We start from the raw sequence: 20301 nt of genomic DNA, 5'->3' as shown, positions 1-20301 counted from the left end.
CAGCACTTAACTGTTACTCACTCACTGCTGCCTACCCTTTATTGCAGTGTCCTAGGCATGATTTACAATAGCCAAGTCACATAATCTTGACCTTGATACAAAACATTGCTGATATGCTTTATTATGCACTTGTAAAGCAAATCCTGTGCATGGAGAAGCTGAATCGAGTGTAAATGTATGATGACGCACTCAGAGGAAGTGTGTGGTGGTCTCTGGCATGACTGAAATCACAACGGTGGGCAATGACGACCTGTCAAAATTCTCTGCTGCTATGTGACACAAGCAGAATCACGGGTCACATAAACTCACACTTACGCAAAACCCGTCAGTTTTTCTCCACACTTCTCTCATCACTCTCTCTCTCCGCTGACACTGATGAGACAAGCCACCTGTGATTCACACAGTCTTTTCAGAAATGTCAAATTACTACCATAATCTACATTTTATTCATTTTCTTTTCCATGGTCCTGATATATTTGGCTGACTGGCATCACTATGTCATGTGATAAAAGAACTCAAAATCTCCTTATCCTGCCCCAACTGTTCTTTACTAGAAATGTCTGTCAGATATCTGTCAATGTGTTGAGTTTGGACCTGTGCCTCTCAATAACAGAGTTTATCAGCATGCTTTTAGCATGTCCGTGCAGCTAGATGTGTGAATGAATGTTTGAAGGACCTCTAATCCTCACGTTGTAATGACCTAAGAGAGGTTTTCCGCCTTGCTGACAGTAATGGAAACTACTGCCAACTGTGATACAGCCTGCCTTCGGTTACAATCCACACTTAAATCTATACTCACCATTACTGGAATGACAACAACACTATTCAGGTAGCAGGAGCTCAGGAAAATTTAAACGCATGGATACATTTTAGGAAGCACCCAAGTGTAACAAAATATATAGAGGCTACTCTAGTGGCATTCCAACCTTGATTTCAACATCTGAACATAGCTTTAAGAGGTTTCAAGAGCAAAAGCTAACTCAGGGAGTATTTTTATGTAATTGGTTAGAGTACAGATGCAAGAGGGAGGCAAAAGAAAATCAATTCCATCTCATTAAATGATCTGCACCAGGCCAAGCGGCTGCTATTAGTCCTGATGGAGAAGCCATGCATTTATCATCTCATCCCAGCACAACCGACAAGTCCAGTTCTGCAAGATTCTGCACTATTTGTAGGTTGCTAATCAAATATATGCAAATTTGTGGCATTCATTATGTCAAACTTGTGGTGTTCGTGCAGTTTGAGTGCTTCTGTCATTAAAGCAAAAAGACATCCTCAGTAAATGAAATATTCACTCAAATTGTAATGCTGGCAGTGCAAAATACAACTTGTAAGATATAAAAGATAGATATAAAATGTAAAATATAATTTCAAATAAAAACAATCTAATATTTTAATAACATAATACATTACAATTTTTTATTAAATTTTCATTTAAACTATAAGGCTGAAAATTTAAAATATAATTTGGGATAAAAAAAAGATACAAAAATTTAATCCAATCTAATATTATAATAACATAGTACAATTTTTTTTTCTTTTTCACTCAAATTATTTGTACTACAAATTTAAAAACTAATTTGTAATGAAAACCATATTATATATATATATATATATACACACACACACACACACACATATAGAATTTTATAATATAATTTATAATTTTCCTAAATGTTGACACAAACGGTAATGCAGACAATTTAAAACATAATTTGTCCTGAAAAAAAAAATATATATAAATTGAATCTAATATTGTAATAATATAATACAATATTTAATACATATTTTTTTAAATGTTGACTGAAATTGTAAATCACAATATATATAAGTTTAAATAACCGTTATTAAAATAAAATAAAATAAAATAAACAATCTTTCTAGGACACATGGTGTTACAGTGCACACTGTAAATGCTAAGGAGGTGGTTTTAAAAACCTCCTCAAGTGCTTTGATGAAAACACAAGACACTAGTATCTGACCTAGTGCTGTCCACTAGATCAGATCCCTGAGACAGACGGCTGCTTAAACCAGGTGTAAACGTGGCCTGGCATTAGACCTGGAAATGGAGAGCCTAAGAAAGGTGTCAATGGTGTATAATGGTTCCTGGCGAGCTTTGATGGCAGCTTGAAAGAGCAGCAGAGAGAGCCCGATCTCGTATGTGAACGTTCAAAGTGGTTAAGGAGCATTTCTCCATTAGACTTTGCACACATGTGAGAAGGAGACACCGGCCCGTGTTGAGAGGTGCTAAAAGCTGCAGTCAAGTGCAGATGTGAAACGGCCTCTGCTTTTGATGTTCACTCAAAATGACATCTTTTTTCTTCTGCTTTCTCCCACTTATTTTAATGTCACTTCCTTTGTTTGCATCTCTCTTTCTCCCTCCTACATAACCACGCATGCACATGCACACGCTGGCGCACAATCATCAAAAATGGCATGAATGGCAAACAGAGTTCCTCCGACAGGCTGCTTTTGCAGTTTAATTACAGACGGCAAGTCTAATTTTAGCTTCCTCGGTAAAGGGCAGATGTTTGCAGAACGTTCATCCACGAGAAGGCAAATGTTTTGAGGCCAAGCAGCGATGCCATAGATTCCTGAAGAACGCAAGCGCATGATGCCTCGGATACGTTGACAGTTTTATTAAAAGAGACGCTGTCCATACGCACCAAAGCGCTTTGAAGTGCCTCAGCGAACCCCCTTTTTAACGCTGTCAAAGGGCATCGCGCCACTATCACGATCGGGTAAGACGGGCCACAAGGAAGGCTTTGACAGGGTCAGAGGCATCCGACTCTAAAAATAACAGAAGATATTAAAGAAGTGTCACACTAATCCCAGAAACTGAGAGGACGGATAACCAGCACATCTGATGGATGACTCAGTTTTCTGGTAATCCTAAGATTTGAGACACTAGAAACCAGCGGTTCTCCAGAGGATAAAATGAGGGAGTTTTAAAGGAACAGTTTACCCACAAATGAAAATTCATGTCATAACAAACATGTTTGAGTTTCTTGTTTCCGTGAAACACAAAAGGTGATTTTTTGAACTGTTCTCATCATAATGACAGTAAATGAGGTTTTCAAGTTCTAAAAAAGAACCATAAAATATGGGTCATATGACTCATGCACTATATTTAAAGAGACAGTTCACTCAAAAATGATGTTGTGTGACTTACTTTCTTCTATGGGTGCCAAAGCAACATGGGACACCACTGAATTTTATTGCATAAAAGAGACATTTTTTCAAATATCTCCTTTGATGCTTCACAGAAGAAATAAAGAAATAAATTCTTCTGAAAACCTACAAAAGTGTTGTATGAAGAACAGTTTTTTAGGCATCCACCACAGCGTTGTTTTAGTAATATTTACATACTATTTTACTGTAGTTTTCAATAGGCTAATATTTTGAATTAGCTTTTATTTGTCTATTTATTATTTTTTAATGTTTGTTTATTTATTTTTTTTATTTATGTAAGTGCTTCAGCATTTTTTACTGTTTTTTTTGCAAGTATTACTTTTTAAGTTTATTTACTTAAACATTTTACTTTTTTAATTTACTTTTTTTTTGTTTGTTTAGCTGTAGTTTTTCTTTATTTCAGTCCTTCAAATATTTCAATTAGTCACCAAGGCAACATTTCTAATTTTAGTATCATTTAAGTTTCTAATATTTATATGATTAATTTTATAACAAAAATGGTTTTATTCATTTTAATTTTAATTGTAATAAAACTCTTCTTGGCGGGATGACGAGAAAAGATTGTGATTTCCGATTTGTGACTAAATTGTTCTTTTGAGTTGGATCTTTTCAATGATTCAACCGAGTCGTTCTGAATGATTCATTCACATTTTGTAATCTCTTGCTTCTCATACAGCTCAAAACAATGAGCCTGTGTGACCATGTGGAATTATAACTGTACAATAATTTTGCATACAAAATTGTTCAATAAAAAGACCCAATTGCTCTCATCGCTTGTACAGTATATTACAGTACAGTTTGTTAGTGCCAAAGTAAACATGGCATTGATTCTGACTAAGGTCTGTAGGATTGAGGTAAAGTGGGCGGACACACATTTTAAAGCCGTCAAGCTTTCATTGTATTAGAAGGCGAAGCCTGATGAAGCCTTGAATGTGATAAATGCTGAAGTACAAAGCGTTTAATTCACAAAAATGACATTTAGGGCACGTTCTCTTCACATCTGTCGCTTCCGAGGGGCTGATTAAAGTTTAAAACTGACATAATGCAGGCGACAAAGACAAAGCCAGTCTGAATTAAAAAGCTCCCTAACAGTTTGAAAGGATTGTGAGTTCAATGATGTGGAAATTAGCAGGGAAAGTATAAGCATAAAGGACCGCAGGATTAGCCGTTTCTTGGCTTATCTTCCAGCTGCGAGCCCTTCTTGCCCTTCTCAGTCGGTGGGAAGGCGAGATGTTAAAAAAGGTCTGGGTTTTGCGATGGCTATGGGGCGAGCTGGAAAAGACTAAGCTCTCGCGGCTCATTCTGAGATGAATGCATAATTCATTAAAATGAGAAGATCTAAGAACAAGCTGATAATGTCTGTTGGATAATCTTGCAACAGCTTGATAAATTCAATCTTCTGAGGGTTTATTTTGGAGGAAAAGTAAGTTGGAGAGCCTTTGAGCAAGTTCAGAGCTCTGGATGTAAGATATGAAGCTTTACGGGCAGCTCTAAAATGTTCCCCACTTTGTTGTTGGGTCCAAAAGATAAAGGAGCTAATGCAATCTAGCTCCATGATCTTATAAAGAGACACCAGCAAATATGAGAGTGGATATCAAATGATCTGCATGTTTGTTCCCGATCGATTCCTTTTAGCCTACATAGACTTAGCGAAGCATTAAAATGGCATGTGTAGCATAAGTAATACAATTCGACACGGTTTCAGTTATCTTGCTATCGCCTCACACTCCAGGCTGGCATCTGTACTGAAAAACACAAAACAAACTAGACTTGGGGAGACAAAACATGCACCCCAAACTCGGGCTTCGCTAGAGGCAAATTAGCAGCGTGCTAATCCTTAACGCCAGTTGGGATGAGGATGGGTGGATTACCTTCCTCAATGTCATGCGCTGTTCTACCATGACAGCAGGTGGAACAGACAGATAATCCAGACCAACAAATACTCATCGGGCAGAGATGTCTGTCATTAGCCTTCAGCGGACAGACTAATCAGAGCCCAGCAGTGACGGGTCAATATGGCAAAATATATTTGTATAATGGCCACTAAAGTGTTTAACTGACCGCCGTCTCAGACTATTGATTTTCTACATAGCCGCACTAGTTTCCGGTCTCGCATATCACACTACAGTCTCTTTTTATCTTGCATAATATAATCATTTAAACTACTTCTACTTCACATAGTTCTTTATCTACTTATGGTCACATTTTATGGCTTTTGCCTCAATAAACTCCTAATTTGCTTATTATTAATAGTTAGTAAGGTAGTTGTAAAGTTTAGGTATTGGGAAGGATTAGGGATGTAGAATATGGTCATGCAGAATATGTGCTTTATAAGGACTAATAAACAGCCAATATGTTAATAATAGGCATGCTAATAAGCAACTAGTTAATAGTGAGAATTGGTCCATATACGAAAGTGTTACCTTATGTATTTCAATAATCAGTTGATTTATTTATTTATTTACTGAATCCATTTTTATTTGTTACTTCAAAAATATCACATTTATTTGTTCATGTATTTATTTATTTAAATTGTTTTTGTATTTATTTAAATACTCCACTTATTTATTTATTTCAATAATAATTTATTGATTCCATTTATTTAATTTAAAAATATCAATTTATTTATTTACTAATTTAATATATTCATTTAAAGTCGTTTTTATGTATTTTCTTTTATTTTTTTAAATGATCATGTATTTATTTATTTGTTGGCTTGAATAATCTGTTTATTTATTCCATTCATTTACTAATCTATCTATTTTGCCCCCACTCTCAATATCTCTTTCTATCTCTTTCCTCTGTTTATTAGAAGAGGTAACAAAAATAGGGATAACAGCTTAAAATTAAAATCTAAATATATCAGATTCTCTTCATGAGTGAATTTAAAGATTTTTTTTTTAAATATCATTATATCCATCGTTTTTTTGTATAACCATGAGCTGAACATTTGTTATATATCACCATCTAACATCATCAGCTTTTCATAATGATGCATTTTCCTCATACAATGAATGAAAAAAATATATATACATAGCTGCCTTGTCATGCAGTGAGTGAATGTTTTGTTTAAGCATCAACACAAAAGCTTCTCAGTATTGCACCACACTAAAGAGGACTTGAATAAACTCTAAATTAACTTCTTAAGCAAGCCCTGAGTGTGACACAGTGGATCGACAGAGCTCTTCATTGTGCGTCTCTCCATGAGACAGTGTACAGTACCAGGTGCTGAAAGAATAAACTAACGTGTGTGTTGTGTAGGAGGCTGGATTTAGCTCAACTCCATAGGCGCTCCAGGGAAAAACTCAACCACACCCCAATAGCACAGTTCCACCATCTAATTATACCATCTATTTCCTCATGCGCCCAAGAAACGTCCAGAAAGAGTGGGTGAGAAAATCCACCAGCGGCTCTCAGTGCTGCAGATAAGGACAGTGGCGTGCCGCATTACACTTCATATTGCAGTTGAGTCAGCGTGGTAAAAGTAACTGTGGGTGAAACTCTTTGAGAAACTAAAAGATTTTACCATCGTTATCAGCTGTCTGAGTCACCGCGTGCTGGTGGAAACAAACTACGCACCTTATACACGATGAGTCACCTCCAGCGTCCCGAGACAACACCTCTCTGCCTGTCTCTGTTCCTGACTTCAAAAACTTTTAAAACCAACGTTAAACCCAGTGACTCCCTATGTAGGAGGATTATGTAATTATAATGTGATTTCTCCTCTTTCAGTTCATTGATTAGAGGGAGACAGTCGGAGCGGGCGGCTCGTCAGCACCTCATCACTGATTCTGTGTGTGTGTACTGCATGCCATTGGCTAGGCCCGCAACTTCAGTGGCCATGGTAACGGGGTGAAGGTGAGGCTCTTTATGCCGGAGAGAGAGGTGTGTGTGTGTTTGTGAGGGAGCTAGATGTGCACTCATGTAGCTGATAAGAACATGCTAGAACTCCTGTGCTCGCCATCAGCCCACAGCGCAGGCAGTGAACACTCACACCGAGCCGAACACAATCCTCTCTCGTAGGCTCTGCTGCTGAGACACAGTATTGGTGTTCCCTTTGAATGATGGGGTGTTCTTTTTCCATGTACCAAGATGTGTAAGGGTCAATGATGTGACCCCTTATTTTTTGTGCGTGGACCAATGTATTCCAAAACAAATAAGTAATAAAAAAAAATAAAAATTCTCTGTATCATATAATGATATCTATGGGACATAAAAGATGTGTTCGCTGATTTTCAACCAGCTTTTTATTGTTACAATGCCATTGATACATGTAAATGAACAAATGTGTCTCCGTGTTTCCTGCACCCAGATATCTGGGTTTATTTTTAAGCAAAAGTCAGCCGGATGATGCAAAATATGTTATTTTGCATCATCCAGCAGTCTTTTGACAGCTACAAGGCTTTTGTTAAAAATAAGGCTTTTTTTATTATAAATAAGTTTACACAAAACTACCATAAAATTACCATTGCTGGTCCTTTCAAAAGCCAAAAAGGAGACTTAAGGACATGGAGCAATTCACAGATAATGAGTTCAAACAGGAAGCTCTTTAACATCTCTCTCATCTCTAGCAGTAGGAACGATCCACGCGGCTGACCTTGACGATGAGGAAGTGGCTTTCTCCGTACTCTTTCATGGGATCAGTGTCACTTCTGAGCCAAGTTGGGACGTGGGAGCATGAGTTTGTGTTGCGCTGACGCGTTTGAGAGTAAGCCAGGCGGGCTGGATGAGGGTAACGTGCCATGCTGGATCTGAAAGGGCGTCTTTGAGCCGCTATATAGAGCGGATCTGCGCAGTGTAAAGCAGGAAGGAAACCACCACAGTGCCTCTTTCACAAAAGGGAACCAATGGCTGTGACCTTCAATCTGGCCGGCCTCCGGAATCGACAGTCAATAACGCCGAATGAGTGTACGCTTTAACCGTAGAGCTTAACCGCTCTGCCAACACCTGTTGCGCTCTATAAGAGAGCCTTTCACTGAGACAGGTGCCCTCCTCCTTCCTCAAGATCTGACCACCCCAGCTGCTCCCCTCACCAGCGGATTCTTCAAATGCCTGCCTGTCAGCTACACAACAGATAGCATTCTCACACCAGTGCTCTCTCAGCTGTCTGAGACCCCCAACCCCCTTCAGAGCCCACGCAAATGCATTGGGCTTTGATTAAACCATTTTCCGTGTTGGATGAAGACGAGATAAGGCATGATGGAGTTAGGCAAGATGAAAAACACACAGGCTGCGTGTGCTGAACAGGATGGGATTGGGATTTAGAGGTTTACATTACCACAGCGATCAGCCGATAGAAACTAATTGCATCTAGATGCTTCAAATGACCTTCAGCTGCTTGTTACAGGCATGTTTCAAAAAAGCATTTCAATGAATGTATTCATGTGTAAAATTTCTACACTAAAATGAGCAATTTATCAGAAAATAGCTTTGTAAACCTGAAACAAAGTGCAGAAAGTACAATCAACACAATATGACTGCTTAAAACTTGCTGCTCTCAAAAAAAAAAAGTTTAAACCAGCCTAACATAGTTTGCAGGTCTTACCTGGTTTGAGCTGGTCTTAGCTGGTTAAAATGGACAGCTCACACAAAAATTAAAATGGTTTTCGTCCACACAATGAAGCCAAACATGGTCAAACAGTGTTATTTTAGTATTAATATTCACTAAAATTAGCAATTTATTTCAAAACAGCTTTGCAAATCTGAAACAAAGTGCAGATTATACAAACAACAATATATATGACTGCTAGATATTTTTTTCATTATTGAGAGACCTACTGAAAAAAAAAATGGCAAAAACCAGCCAAAGATAGTTTGCCGGTCTTATTTGGTTTGAGCTGGTCTTAGCTGGTTTAAACTGACAGCTCACCCAAGAATGAAAACGGTTTAATGTTTTAACTGTTTTTGTCCACACAATAAAAGTCAAAGGTCAATCCTGAGTCAAAAAGTCTTATTTTAGTATTGTTTTTATTGATAAATACTAAAATAGTATATTTACAATTACCTTAAATATAAGATAATATATATAAGGTATATATAAAGGATGTATTTCTATTTAGCTTTAATGTATTATTAGGCCTATTTTAGCTTTGGTCAACATTTCCACATTATTTTTATAATCTAATATTTATTACCGAAACGGATTGTTAATAGTTGTAGTTAACAATAACACTGGTCCCCAATCATTTTCATTGTAAAAATTACCAAAAAAAGACAGCCTAGTCTAGCTGTCTTCTGGGAGACCAGGAGCAAACCGGCTTAAAATGATTAAGATGTTTTTTCAACATAGCAACCTCATAACTATGTACTGAGGTTGCTAAGGTGTTCTGGATGCCTTTAGTGCATTTCTATGTGGTTTCTAGGGAGTTCTGGGTGGTTGCAAGTCAAAAGAACCCACTGCTGAGTGTCTACGATATACTCTAGGTATCTCAAAAAGGTATGTAAATCTATGACATTTCCTATCATTTTTATCATCTGCCAGACAAAAATCATAAGTCTACTCACTCAAATACATAACAGCACACATCACCTCAACAAGACGCACAATCTGAAGTATCAAAGCACATACTGTGAGACTGTGTTTTGATACCTAGCGTTAGGGGTTTGTTCATTTGCCAAGAACGAGCAATACCAATAGTGCCGTTTGCCTAAACAAGTATCGCAGATTAATTATTGTTTGATTTCTGCCAGCTGATGTGTGTCTGACAGGTCTAGGTTAATGCAACCTGGCCTCAGCATGCAAGGACTGAGTGACAATGTACTTTACTGCATAACTGAAATAGTTGCCTGTGAACAGTTCTCTGCACCCAAGGGGAGTAAAGTTATGATTATATGATTTCTCTTTAAATACAAGCATGCCAGGGCAAGTCCTGGATCCCCACGAACCGTTTGTTCGTGAACCCCACCGAGCATCCAAGGCCGTCAAGCACCACGGTTTTTCACAAAAGAATGTTGTCTATGCGCTTGCAGACGATGGACATCTGAATAGGGCAGAAAATCCAGTCAGGAATGTTAAGAGCTTGCCCACTTTTTGTGTCGCCCTCATTGAACAAGTCCTTTAGGGTCTAATAACACCCTCTACGATGATAATTAACACAGAAGCCTTATGGCACTTCAAACCAGAGAAGCACTGATGCAAAACATTTAAATGAAATGCAAGCTTCTCCATAACAGCCTCAACCTACACCAGCTTGCAGCTGTTTGGAACGGATGGAGAACTTTAAATCCATAACGTCCCGTTTGCAGCTGGACTGAGGTGTAACCTCCCTAAACGCCCCCTCTCAATGACATTACTCAGCCAGTATCTGATCTCAGTTTTTCAGACTTTCAGCTGAGAAAACAACAAACTAAACTTCACAGGTCGGTTGACGTCAAATGTACAGTCGTTTCAAAGGCATTTATGTAATGCTTGTTTTCTTCATCTACTGAATTGATTTGAATGTACTTGACAGGGTTAATGAACATTCCAGATTTTTTTTTTTCTCTCAATTGAAGTTGCAGAAACATATTTATGGATTAGGACAGAGAAGCACCCGAGGCGTTTTCATTTGTTGGACTGCAGTCTAAAAGCTCAGCATTCATTGGGATTTCTGAAGCAGCAACTCGCCTGACACAGTTTATTTCAGGAAGACAAATCAATATTACGCTGTTTCTAACTTTCTCTCCACTATGTATTGGCAAACATACAACTATGCGATATAGTTCAGCTCTTCTTCAGGGCTGGGTAAAAAACATTATGTTATTTAATGTTCTATTTATTAATTCATGCATATAATGATTTAAACATACCTTTTATATAATTAAATAGTTTTTTACTTTATGAGTTAAAATTCATTCATGTATTTCTTAGGGGCGGTAAAGTGTCAAAATATCAAGACTGTACAACTGTCCTGATATTAAAATGAAGAAAAAAGCTTAATTAAAAGAATACAAATTCTCGATAAAAACAAAGATTTTATTAGGTAGTTAGCCACAATCTTATGCTTTCTCGAAAAAATATTATAACAAAATTGCTTATTAATACTTGAAAAACTTGTATTAACCAAATCAAAGTCATGATGACCAACATACAGAGAAAAAAAAAAAGATATCATAGATATTAAAAATATTACTTCTATGGGGACAATCTTTTTTAATTTTTCAATTAAAATTAGATTCTTTTATTCTTATAATATCACATAATTTGAACATTACATGAAAAGACATGGGTACGTCTGTACAATTTAATGTGGTGTGACTGCCAAAAACATACTGTATTTATGAACTAACTTGAAAAATTATGAGCATGTCTTTCATTTCTGAATTAAAATTCATTTTTTTGAGGGCATCAAGTAAATAAAGTCAGCATGATACAACTGTCCTGATATCATAATGAAGAAAAAAATCTTTATTAAACAAATTAAATTCTTAATAAGAAAACCTTGTTAAATAGTTTGAAATCATTTATTACTATTAATTCTAAGAAAAAGAATGTTAACAAAACTGATTCAATGCTTATTAATGCTGCCAAGTCATGTGGTGCAACCAACACGCAAAAAAAAAAAAAAAGGAAAAAAAGACTTTTTACCTTGAAAAACATTTGAAAACATTTTTCAAAATATCGACTGATGTGTATACACATCAAAAATATATTATCCCTTTACTTGATAGTTAAACCACACCATAATTATTGTGTCATTAAATTTAAACATTTTGTAAACAGTGTTTGTCTCCTCAGATCTAATATATGTAATTGACCCAGCTAACAGATGAGCTTGGATGGATGATTTCTAAGGCCAGTGGCACCTGTGAGAGGATGTGAGGGTCACTATTCATCTGCCTCAATGGCATGAATCCTGAGGAGGCTGGTCAGGATGAGGCTGGACAGGAAGTGAGAGAGGATGCCCAGTCACTATTCATCTGCCTCAATGGCATGAATCCTGAGGAGGGACTCAGACTCCCAGCTGTCATACCCAGCCTGGCTTCCTCTCAACACTGGGCACCAATGCTTCCTCTAAATCTCCCTATCCTCAGAGAAATACTCACTATCTGTGACAGGCCAAAGGGGATCCTTTCTGTTTCTCAATGGACAGAGGGCAATTCATTTTAGCTTTAATGTAAAAAAGATGTTGTTCACACAGATGGCCCTGGCTGGAAAGAAGTCAATCTTTCTTTTCCCACTTTGCCTGTCACCAGTTACCCCGTTCTACCCCGGTTAAACCCATCCTTCCGTTCCAAGGCTTCAGAGTGCACATGTTTCAGACCATCAGCTCTCAAGAGAACGCAGGAGGACTTGACTTCAATACAAGACACAGAAGACTCTATTCAGACTTTATAGGAAAAAAAGACATTCTGTTCGAGAAAATTGGGCTGTGAAAACTGAAGCTTAATAGAGAGGTGAAGGTTTTATGCTCCTTAGACCAGGATAGTCACATTTTGTACTTTCTTTGGATAAAAGCAGCCTCTGAATGGTGGCCTTTCTATTTTTAAATCTCAGAAAATGCAGTTCTTATGCAGTTTTTTTTTTTTTTTTTTTTTAAATTAGTAATTAATGTGGATCAACATGAGAAGCAAATATTAGTTGGAAAATGTCATTTTTAGCTCGACAAACGCTTTGTTTCAAAACCTAGTGCGCTACCTATTTAGTCACCAAGTTTAGGCATCATATGCTGTTCCAAAAGTTAGGTAGAAACATCATGCTGTCTTTTAAGATACATTCGCTGTGACCAAATATGACTAATTCACATCCATATAGTACAGTATGTGAGACAAGAAGTATGTCTGAATTCACATTACTCATAAAACGGGCGATAAAAGTACTTTTCAACAGTCACTGTAAGTTTCAAACCAAATGTAGAACGTACTAGACAGTATGCGATTTTGGACGCAGCTATTGTTCTGGCCACATTCTAAACTAAAGCAACATCATGTTTATCTTTTGCAGAGAAGGCAATCCCAGAATGCACTGTGAAAAGTGCAGTGAAAAAAATACATGCAAGATGGCAGACAGCCGAGAGAAATTCTGAGAAATTTACACAATTTCAATATTTGCAAGTTTCTATATATGTCTATGCATATTAAGAGTGTCACATTTGTTTGTGTAGTCACATGTATAGCATGTGCATAGCCATGACTGTTGAATGTCTGACTTGACTCTTGGTAATGTATTTTGGAACACAAATCAAGATATTTTTGATGAAATTGTAGAGTTTTCTGTCCCTGCATAGACAGCAAAGTAACTGAAAAGCTCCCAGCCTCAGAAATGCAGTAAGCACATCGGTAAAATAGTCTGTGTGACATCAGTGGTTCAACAGTAATTTTACGAAGCTACGAGAATACTTTTTGTGAGCAAAGAAAATTAGGAATGTATGCACATGTTTGTTTGGTGGTACTCTCGATAATGGCGGAGGGCGGTACTTGGAGGAGAAGAATTGTTGGATAAAATTATTTGTGTTTTCTTTGCGGACAAAAAGTATTCTCACAGCTTTGTAAAACTATGGTTGAACTACTGATGTCACATGGAAAAAAATCATTAAAATTAATTTGTGTTCCAAAGATGAACGAAGGTCTAATAGGTTTGGAACGACATGAGGTTGAGTAATTAATGACAGAATTTTTATTTTGGGTGAAAAATCACAACTATTACAACCCTGGAAAACACTACTTGTACTATTTATACTACAAAGTGGCATGGAAGTGCATAAGTATTTGGATTGGGATGCACCTAATGTGCATTATTAGCAGAATATGTACACAAGAAGTTCAGACAATAAGCAAACAAAGCTAAAGCTTGAATAATAGACTACAAAACAGTAATCGCCGTCTCACAAAGCACCACATGAAAACATCCAAGAGTTTATTTGACTCGACTCGTCTAACTAGTCTAAACCATTGCTTAATGACATAAAGGGTGCCCTTGTATGCGCATTCAGAGATGTTAGCCCATATTATGAGAACCTCTTTTGTGTGATGGCCGTGAACCAAATGCCCTCAGTTCAAGGTTCATCTATTCTGCATTAGCGTCGCGGTCATGTGACTCGAGCTGATTGCTGGAGTGATAAGGCTTGAGGGCTGGCCCCTTTTGACCCTCCCGGCTCTGATTAGGCTTTCTGAGATAACCGCCGTACGCATTCCTCCTTCAGGGGAAACACGCTCCATTTATAACACAAATAAACCAACATGGGAGCAAAGTCAAAGTCTGTCGGTGTGCATGGGACAAATTCAAGTGAATGGAGTTTGATTGAGATGATTCAGAGTTGAATCTGAAACGGACTTTTATGAGGCAAGTCCATAGGTGTGCATGTAGCGTGAGACTCAACCTGAAGTAGCTGGAGGCCCTTTTCTAATAATGGTTAAAACACAGCAGATGGTGATTCATAGTTGTGCAAGAGCATAACCCAAGTAAATCCTCACACATATGGCAATATTTCCCAATGAAACGGCAGGTCTGAACTGATCAGAGGCTGACTGCAGTAACGGATGGAATAACTCTGATTGTGTACTGTACACAACAATTAAGAAGAGAATGCACACTTATCACGCAATGTCAACAAAGCACATGCTTATCTTAACACGCTGGCACATGACATTCAGATCGTCACAATACATGTAAACCATGATCTAAACATCAACTTAAAGCAAATTTAACAAGTAATGCTTAATATAACATTTAGATCAGTGGTTCTCAACCTTTTGGACTCCAAGGCCCACCATTGTTCACAACAATATTCAAAGGATGGGTAACGTTTCCAGCCGTTTTGGCTTTACTGGATAATGATTTTTTTTTTTTACTCACAAATTTCTTTTGTAAAATATTTTAGATTTTGGCATAACTAGAAAAGGTTATTAGATAAAGTTATTTTATAAAAATACCCAAGTATTTAATAAAAATACCAATTTTATTCATTGACGTGAACTTTCCAGGTCTTGAAATCACATTTTTACAAGATATATGCATGTTTTCCAAAACCGTGCAAATCCTGGTTCTTCAAAGAATAAAACAACAGTTGAGGGGGTGAATTAAAATACAAAATATCTAGTCATTTTTGCTCCTTTCAAAGCTTGTTGAAAGTTTGCCAAGGCCCCCTAGTGGGCCCCGGACCCCTGGTTTAGACCCACTGGTTTAGATCTATTTCTCATGCTGTGGAGATTCAAATTAATGAAGTTTTAATGTAAATCACTTTCAAATCAATGAAAACAAGCACAACATTTTTTGAAAGACTGAAGATATCATGAATAGCATTCTGTTCTTTTGAATTGGATCTTTTCATTGAATCTGTTGAATCAGTTCACAAAACCGATCTGAATGATTCTACAAAGTCAAGGAAAAGACAGAAATTTGCAACTGAATATTCTGCAAATTGCAATTTGTGCATCTAGTCTCTTTAAAATCCTTCTTTAAAATACTTACTTGAATAACAGCAAAAAAAGGGAAAAGTTTAAAAAAGCAATTTGCCAATTGTGTGGGAAGCCTGGTTTATGTAAAATAGGCACAGTAAACTCTAAATAGAAGTCACTCATTAGCTGGTGACAAAAGTTGGTAAAGAAAAAGTTACTTATAAAGAAAAACAGATTGGCTTTCTTCCCAGTGACACGCTAATGACCTGATGATTCATAAGCATTGTCTGCTTTCATTTAGTCTTCCACGACACGTCTTTTATTTGTATTATCTCAAGCAATTTTGCGAATACAAAACTGAGCAAAGCTTCACGTTCTAGAATCTTTCTGCTATGTAGGCGTGAGAAGAAAGAGGTTTCCTGAGAATAGAACAAACATAAACACACAGAGCCCTGGGCAAAATGCATCATGAGCTTCCTTTTTCCTCCCTCCATCCAAAAACGTACACGATAATTCAGTGTTTCTCTGAGGGCCTATAGTGGACATCGCATTCACAAACCCTGTGACCTTTTATCTTTCAGCAGAGCATCAGCACAAGTCCTGTTTATATTCCACAACATGCAGACAGGAAAGAAACAAAACCTGTTTGGATATGTGGAAAAACTAGATAAGATCTTTGCCCTATCTGTGACTCACATTGAGCCTTTGTTGCTGTTGTTCGGTGTTGAATTGATCATGTATGTTCAAAAAAAAAAAAATCAATTCACGCTCATGTTCTTTGCCGTCAGTGTTGGCATGATACAATAATCTGTCAATGTTCTAAAAATAAATATAGAGATATTCTATTAGTGTGCAACATTTAAGAAGGCATAATGTGATCCGTTTGAACTAACGCCTGACAATGTGTAATGTGTACAGTAACATCCTATCCAACCGGCAACCCGCAGGCCAAATCTGACTCACGTGAGCATGCCAGTTAACTCAACTAAAAATATATACTACCATTCAAAAGTGTTTTTTTTTTGTTTTTTTTTAAAGAAATGAATATTTATATTCAGCAAGAATGCATTAAATTTATCAAAAGTGACAGTAAAAACATTTATAATGTTGCCAAATATTTTTCAAAGAATGAAGCACGGTTTCCATAAAAATATTAAGCAGCACAACTGTTTTCAACAACAGTAATAATAATTAGGGGTGTGCGATATTGAAAAAAAATTATATCTCGATATTTTTTTTGGATTTTTTCGATAACGATAATTAGACGATATTTTGCCGAGTGTGTTATTGTGCTGATATCTGACTACCGTGCACAGCTCCAGTTTTTGATATTCTTCATATTCTGTGTGGTCAGTTCACGTCAGTGATAGAAATTTATTTTTTCATATAAGTTTAAATTGATAAAATTTGACCTTTTATGGGCAACTTTACCTTTAATAAAGCCATTTTTTTTCTAAAAGTGTGCATTTTTTTAATCAAATTGTTACATTTAATCAGTCACTTAGAATAATAATACATTTAGGCTGTTACCAAACAAATGAAACCAGTATCAACAAAATTAATCTTTGCAGAAGTTGCATCTGAGGTGGCATTTAGATTTTATTTAAAAAATGAAAAGATACTTTAAATGTGAAATTAAAATCGCCAGTAGGTGGCAGCAAGTCTGTTAACAAGTGAGTCATTGCGACTGAACCGAATCATTTAAACGGTTGATTCTTTCAGGAACTAAACAACATGGTCATGTTGCTCAGAGACGCAAAACAGCGCTGTGGCTGGAATGATTTTTTTTTTTGGTGAAATGGAGCAAAAACAGGCAATATGGTGTCTAAAACGTAAGTCTCTTAATATTAACTTATTGTTTTTTGAACTGTTGTATAAAATCAATATCACATTTGTAATCATGCTTATTTTTAAAGAAAAAACAGCACTCTTCCTGTGATTTTAACTATATGAAATGATATATATATATATATATACATTTTCTTCCCCCATATCTTGAATTTTGTGATCATTTTAATGTATATTAATAGACTGAATCATGCAGTGAAAAAACACACTCTAAATGCACACGTGCACTGTTTAACCCACTAGACTTCATACATAATGTATGCATGCACTCTGCAGGTGTTTTATTTGGTTTTTGCAAAATACTTGTCAAATTGCACATCGTTAAAACAACAATTACGATATTATCACAGACGATATATATCGCACACCCCTAATAATAATAATAATAAGAAGAAATGTTTCTTGAACAGCAAATTAGCATATTAGAATGATTTCTGAAGGATTACGTGACACTGAAAACTGGAGTAATAATGCTGAAAATTCAGCTTTGCCCTCATAGGAATAAATTACATTCTAAAATATATTAAAATATAAACCAGTTATTTTAAATTATAATAATATTTCACTATATAACAGTTTTTACTGTATTTTTAATCAAATAAATGCAGCCTTGGTGAGCAAAAGTGACTCAAAAAGATTTAAAAATCTTACCGACTCCAAAGTTTTGAACGGTAATGCATGTAGTACCAATACTGTAGTTTATTTTTCTAAAACTAATTTCCTTGATGTGTTTTTTTTTTTTTTAGGCATGACTAATGCTCTAAGACTACAACATCACACTGACCATAATGTGCATCTCAGCTGTCAATCATTCAGTTTTAAAACCAGTGCTCCATGTTTACAGTGCCATCATGTCATTCTCCAAGCAACTTCTTATCCAAATGACTGGATGATACTTACATTATACACCTAGCACTGAAGTGCACTCCTGTTTTATAGCCGTTCACTACTTTTCATAGCTGATAGGATTCACCCTTTCGGTTATAAACCAATTTTTAAAGCAGTTTTGATTGACATTGTAAATGTACTTGTTTTGAATTTCCTGCTAAATGAAAGCTAATAAACTGATACGTTATTCACAATGCAGACAATAAACATTACACTGTACTGCAGAACTGCTATCTGAAGAGTTTTTGTTGGCCTGCATGCTTAAAGATTTGTGTTCATATGACTTGTTATTCAATTTGAGCATCTCTGTTCCATGCATTGCCACGCTGTTCCTACATAACCAAGCAAATGAATTACAAATAACACAAATTAGTGCTGAGCAAACGATCTGCCAGTCTTCCAGCAAACCGATTCCAATAAAGGATTCCCTTCCTAATCCCACATGAGGCCGCCCCCCTCAAAGAGCCTCGTAGTGCCTCGGGTCAAAATGACAGACAGGGCCAGAGCTGAGAGCCTGAACACACACACACACACACACACACACACACAGATCTGAAAATATTTTTCTCCCGCATTTATGAAGGTAGACCACAACTGGATGTACTGACGCAAAATATTTACATTCTCCACAAGTACATTGGTAACCTGTGACCTTACTAGCTATTGACTTAACCCCAAAAAAAATTTTCTTGGTATAAATGAATAGATTTAGATTAATTCAGTGATGTTAAATAATATTTTTTGACTTAATATATATTACCATTTTAGTTTACTATTCTTGTCAGCGTACTTTAAGTTAATGACAGTAGGCTAATGATGGTACATAGCTCTGCTGTGATGGTACAACAAAACCTGCTCTCATATTACTACTGCAAAGTGTAGATTTTTAGATATTATGATTTCATTTAACTGTAATGTTGCATTTCCTTTGCGTACACATGTAGCTTCTCTGTCAGTATTTGTCTCCTGACGCTACAGCAACTAACTTCATTTGCAATATATTTGCATACAAGCATCCCTGCTATCCTATTGGCTGCCAGATGAACTCAAGGCCTATGGGCAGATATAAAAATATCAATATAGCGCAGATGAGTGACTGTCTTGTGTTGAAACGATGATTGACGAAACTGTTTATCATTTGAACGCACTTCGGTGTTTTAAACCGCCGCCTCCACCGCTTTAAATGCTGGTTATGTGTATCCTATGTTGTTGTTGTTGTTGTTGTTTCCACGCTTCGTTCCTCCTGTAAAACACACAGTATGCGTTTGTCAAATGTGGTTCCTTACCTGAGAAATTCCTGCAGACAGGTATCGCAGAATCGGTGTCCACATGTGGAAACTTGGACGGGTTCCCTCATTGCTTTGCTACAAAGAGGACACTGAAAGCGTCTCTTGGGCTTCTCCAGGAACTTGTAGTCAAACCCCGGCATTGCTGGCGTTTACAGTAAGCGTCTATAGGAACTGTCGCTTGTTGTCCTCCGCTTGGAAAGGCGCGGTGACAGAGTCCTTCACGAAAGCTGATATTCACTTGCCAACGATACACAGGCTCCGTCGGTATTGTTCCGTCTCAGCTTTCTCTCTCGAGCAACACGGCTCGATCCAGCATCAGGGTGACAGCTTAAACCCAGCGACCTGTCTGTGGCATGAGGCTGTCAATGCAGCGCTGGTGCTCGTAGATGAACGGAGATGGAGAGAAACGCGATGAGAGTCGTTCACAGCGCCTGTCGAGAATAACACTGACAGCCTGGAGACAAAGCTCGGATCCCATCTGTTTAGGTATATAAAGCCCCACCCACTATGCACGAGGGAGGAGCCTAATTTAAATCTCTCTCAGCCCCGCAGAAATCAGACAGGCAAGCTTATTTACAGTTATGTACAGTAATGCTATCTGTGCGCATTATAATGTAATGTATAATGTATAAGTAAGGGGATTATTTAAAAGCTTTTCTGTAAATCATTTTCAGGAATTCTCTTGAGGTTCTTCTCAAGACTGAATGGTCTTAGAAACTTTTTAACAAAACGTTTTTGTGGTAGCCTGTGCTTGCGATATGAACATGTA

General features: G+C 37.0%; 1 protein-coding gene across 2 annotated transcripts in view; it reads right to left on the bottom strand.

Moving 5' to 3' along the window:
- Positions 1–20028, bottom strand: part of traf4a (tnf receptor-associated factor 4a) — a 39068-nt gene extending 19040 nt beyond the window's left edge. For both annotated transcript variants that reach the window (XR_009266137.1, XM_058745257.1), the window contains exon 1: positions 19530–20028. Coding sequence is in view for 1 of the 2 variants with exons in the window: in XM_058745257.1 (XP_058601240.1) it covers positions 19530–19672 (143 nt within the window). In the remaining variant the exon portion in view is untranslated. The remainder of the gene's footprint in view (positions 1–19529) is intronic.
- Positions 20029–20301: the final 273 nt, after the last annotated feature.

Source organism: Onychostoma macrolepis, chromosome 15, assembly GCF_012432095.1.
Source record: "Onychostoma macrolepis isolate SWU-2019 chromosome 15, ASM1243209v1, whole genome shotgun sequence".
NCBI classification, from domain to species: domain Eukaryota; kingdom Metazoa; phylum Chordata; class Actinopteri; order Cypriniformes; family Cyprinidae; genus Onychostoma; species Onychostoma macrolepis.
This window is presented reverse-complemented; position numbering and strand designations above follow the sequence as displayed.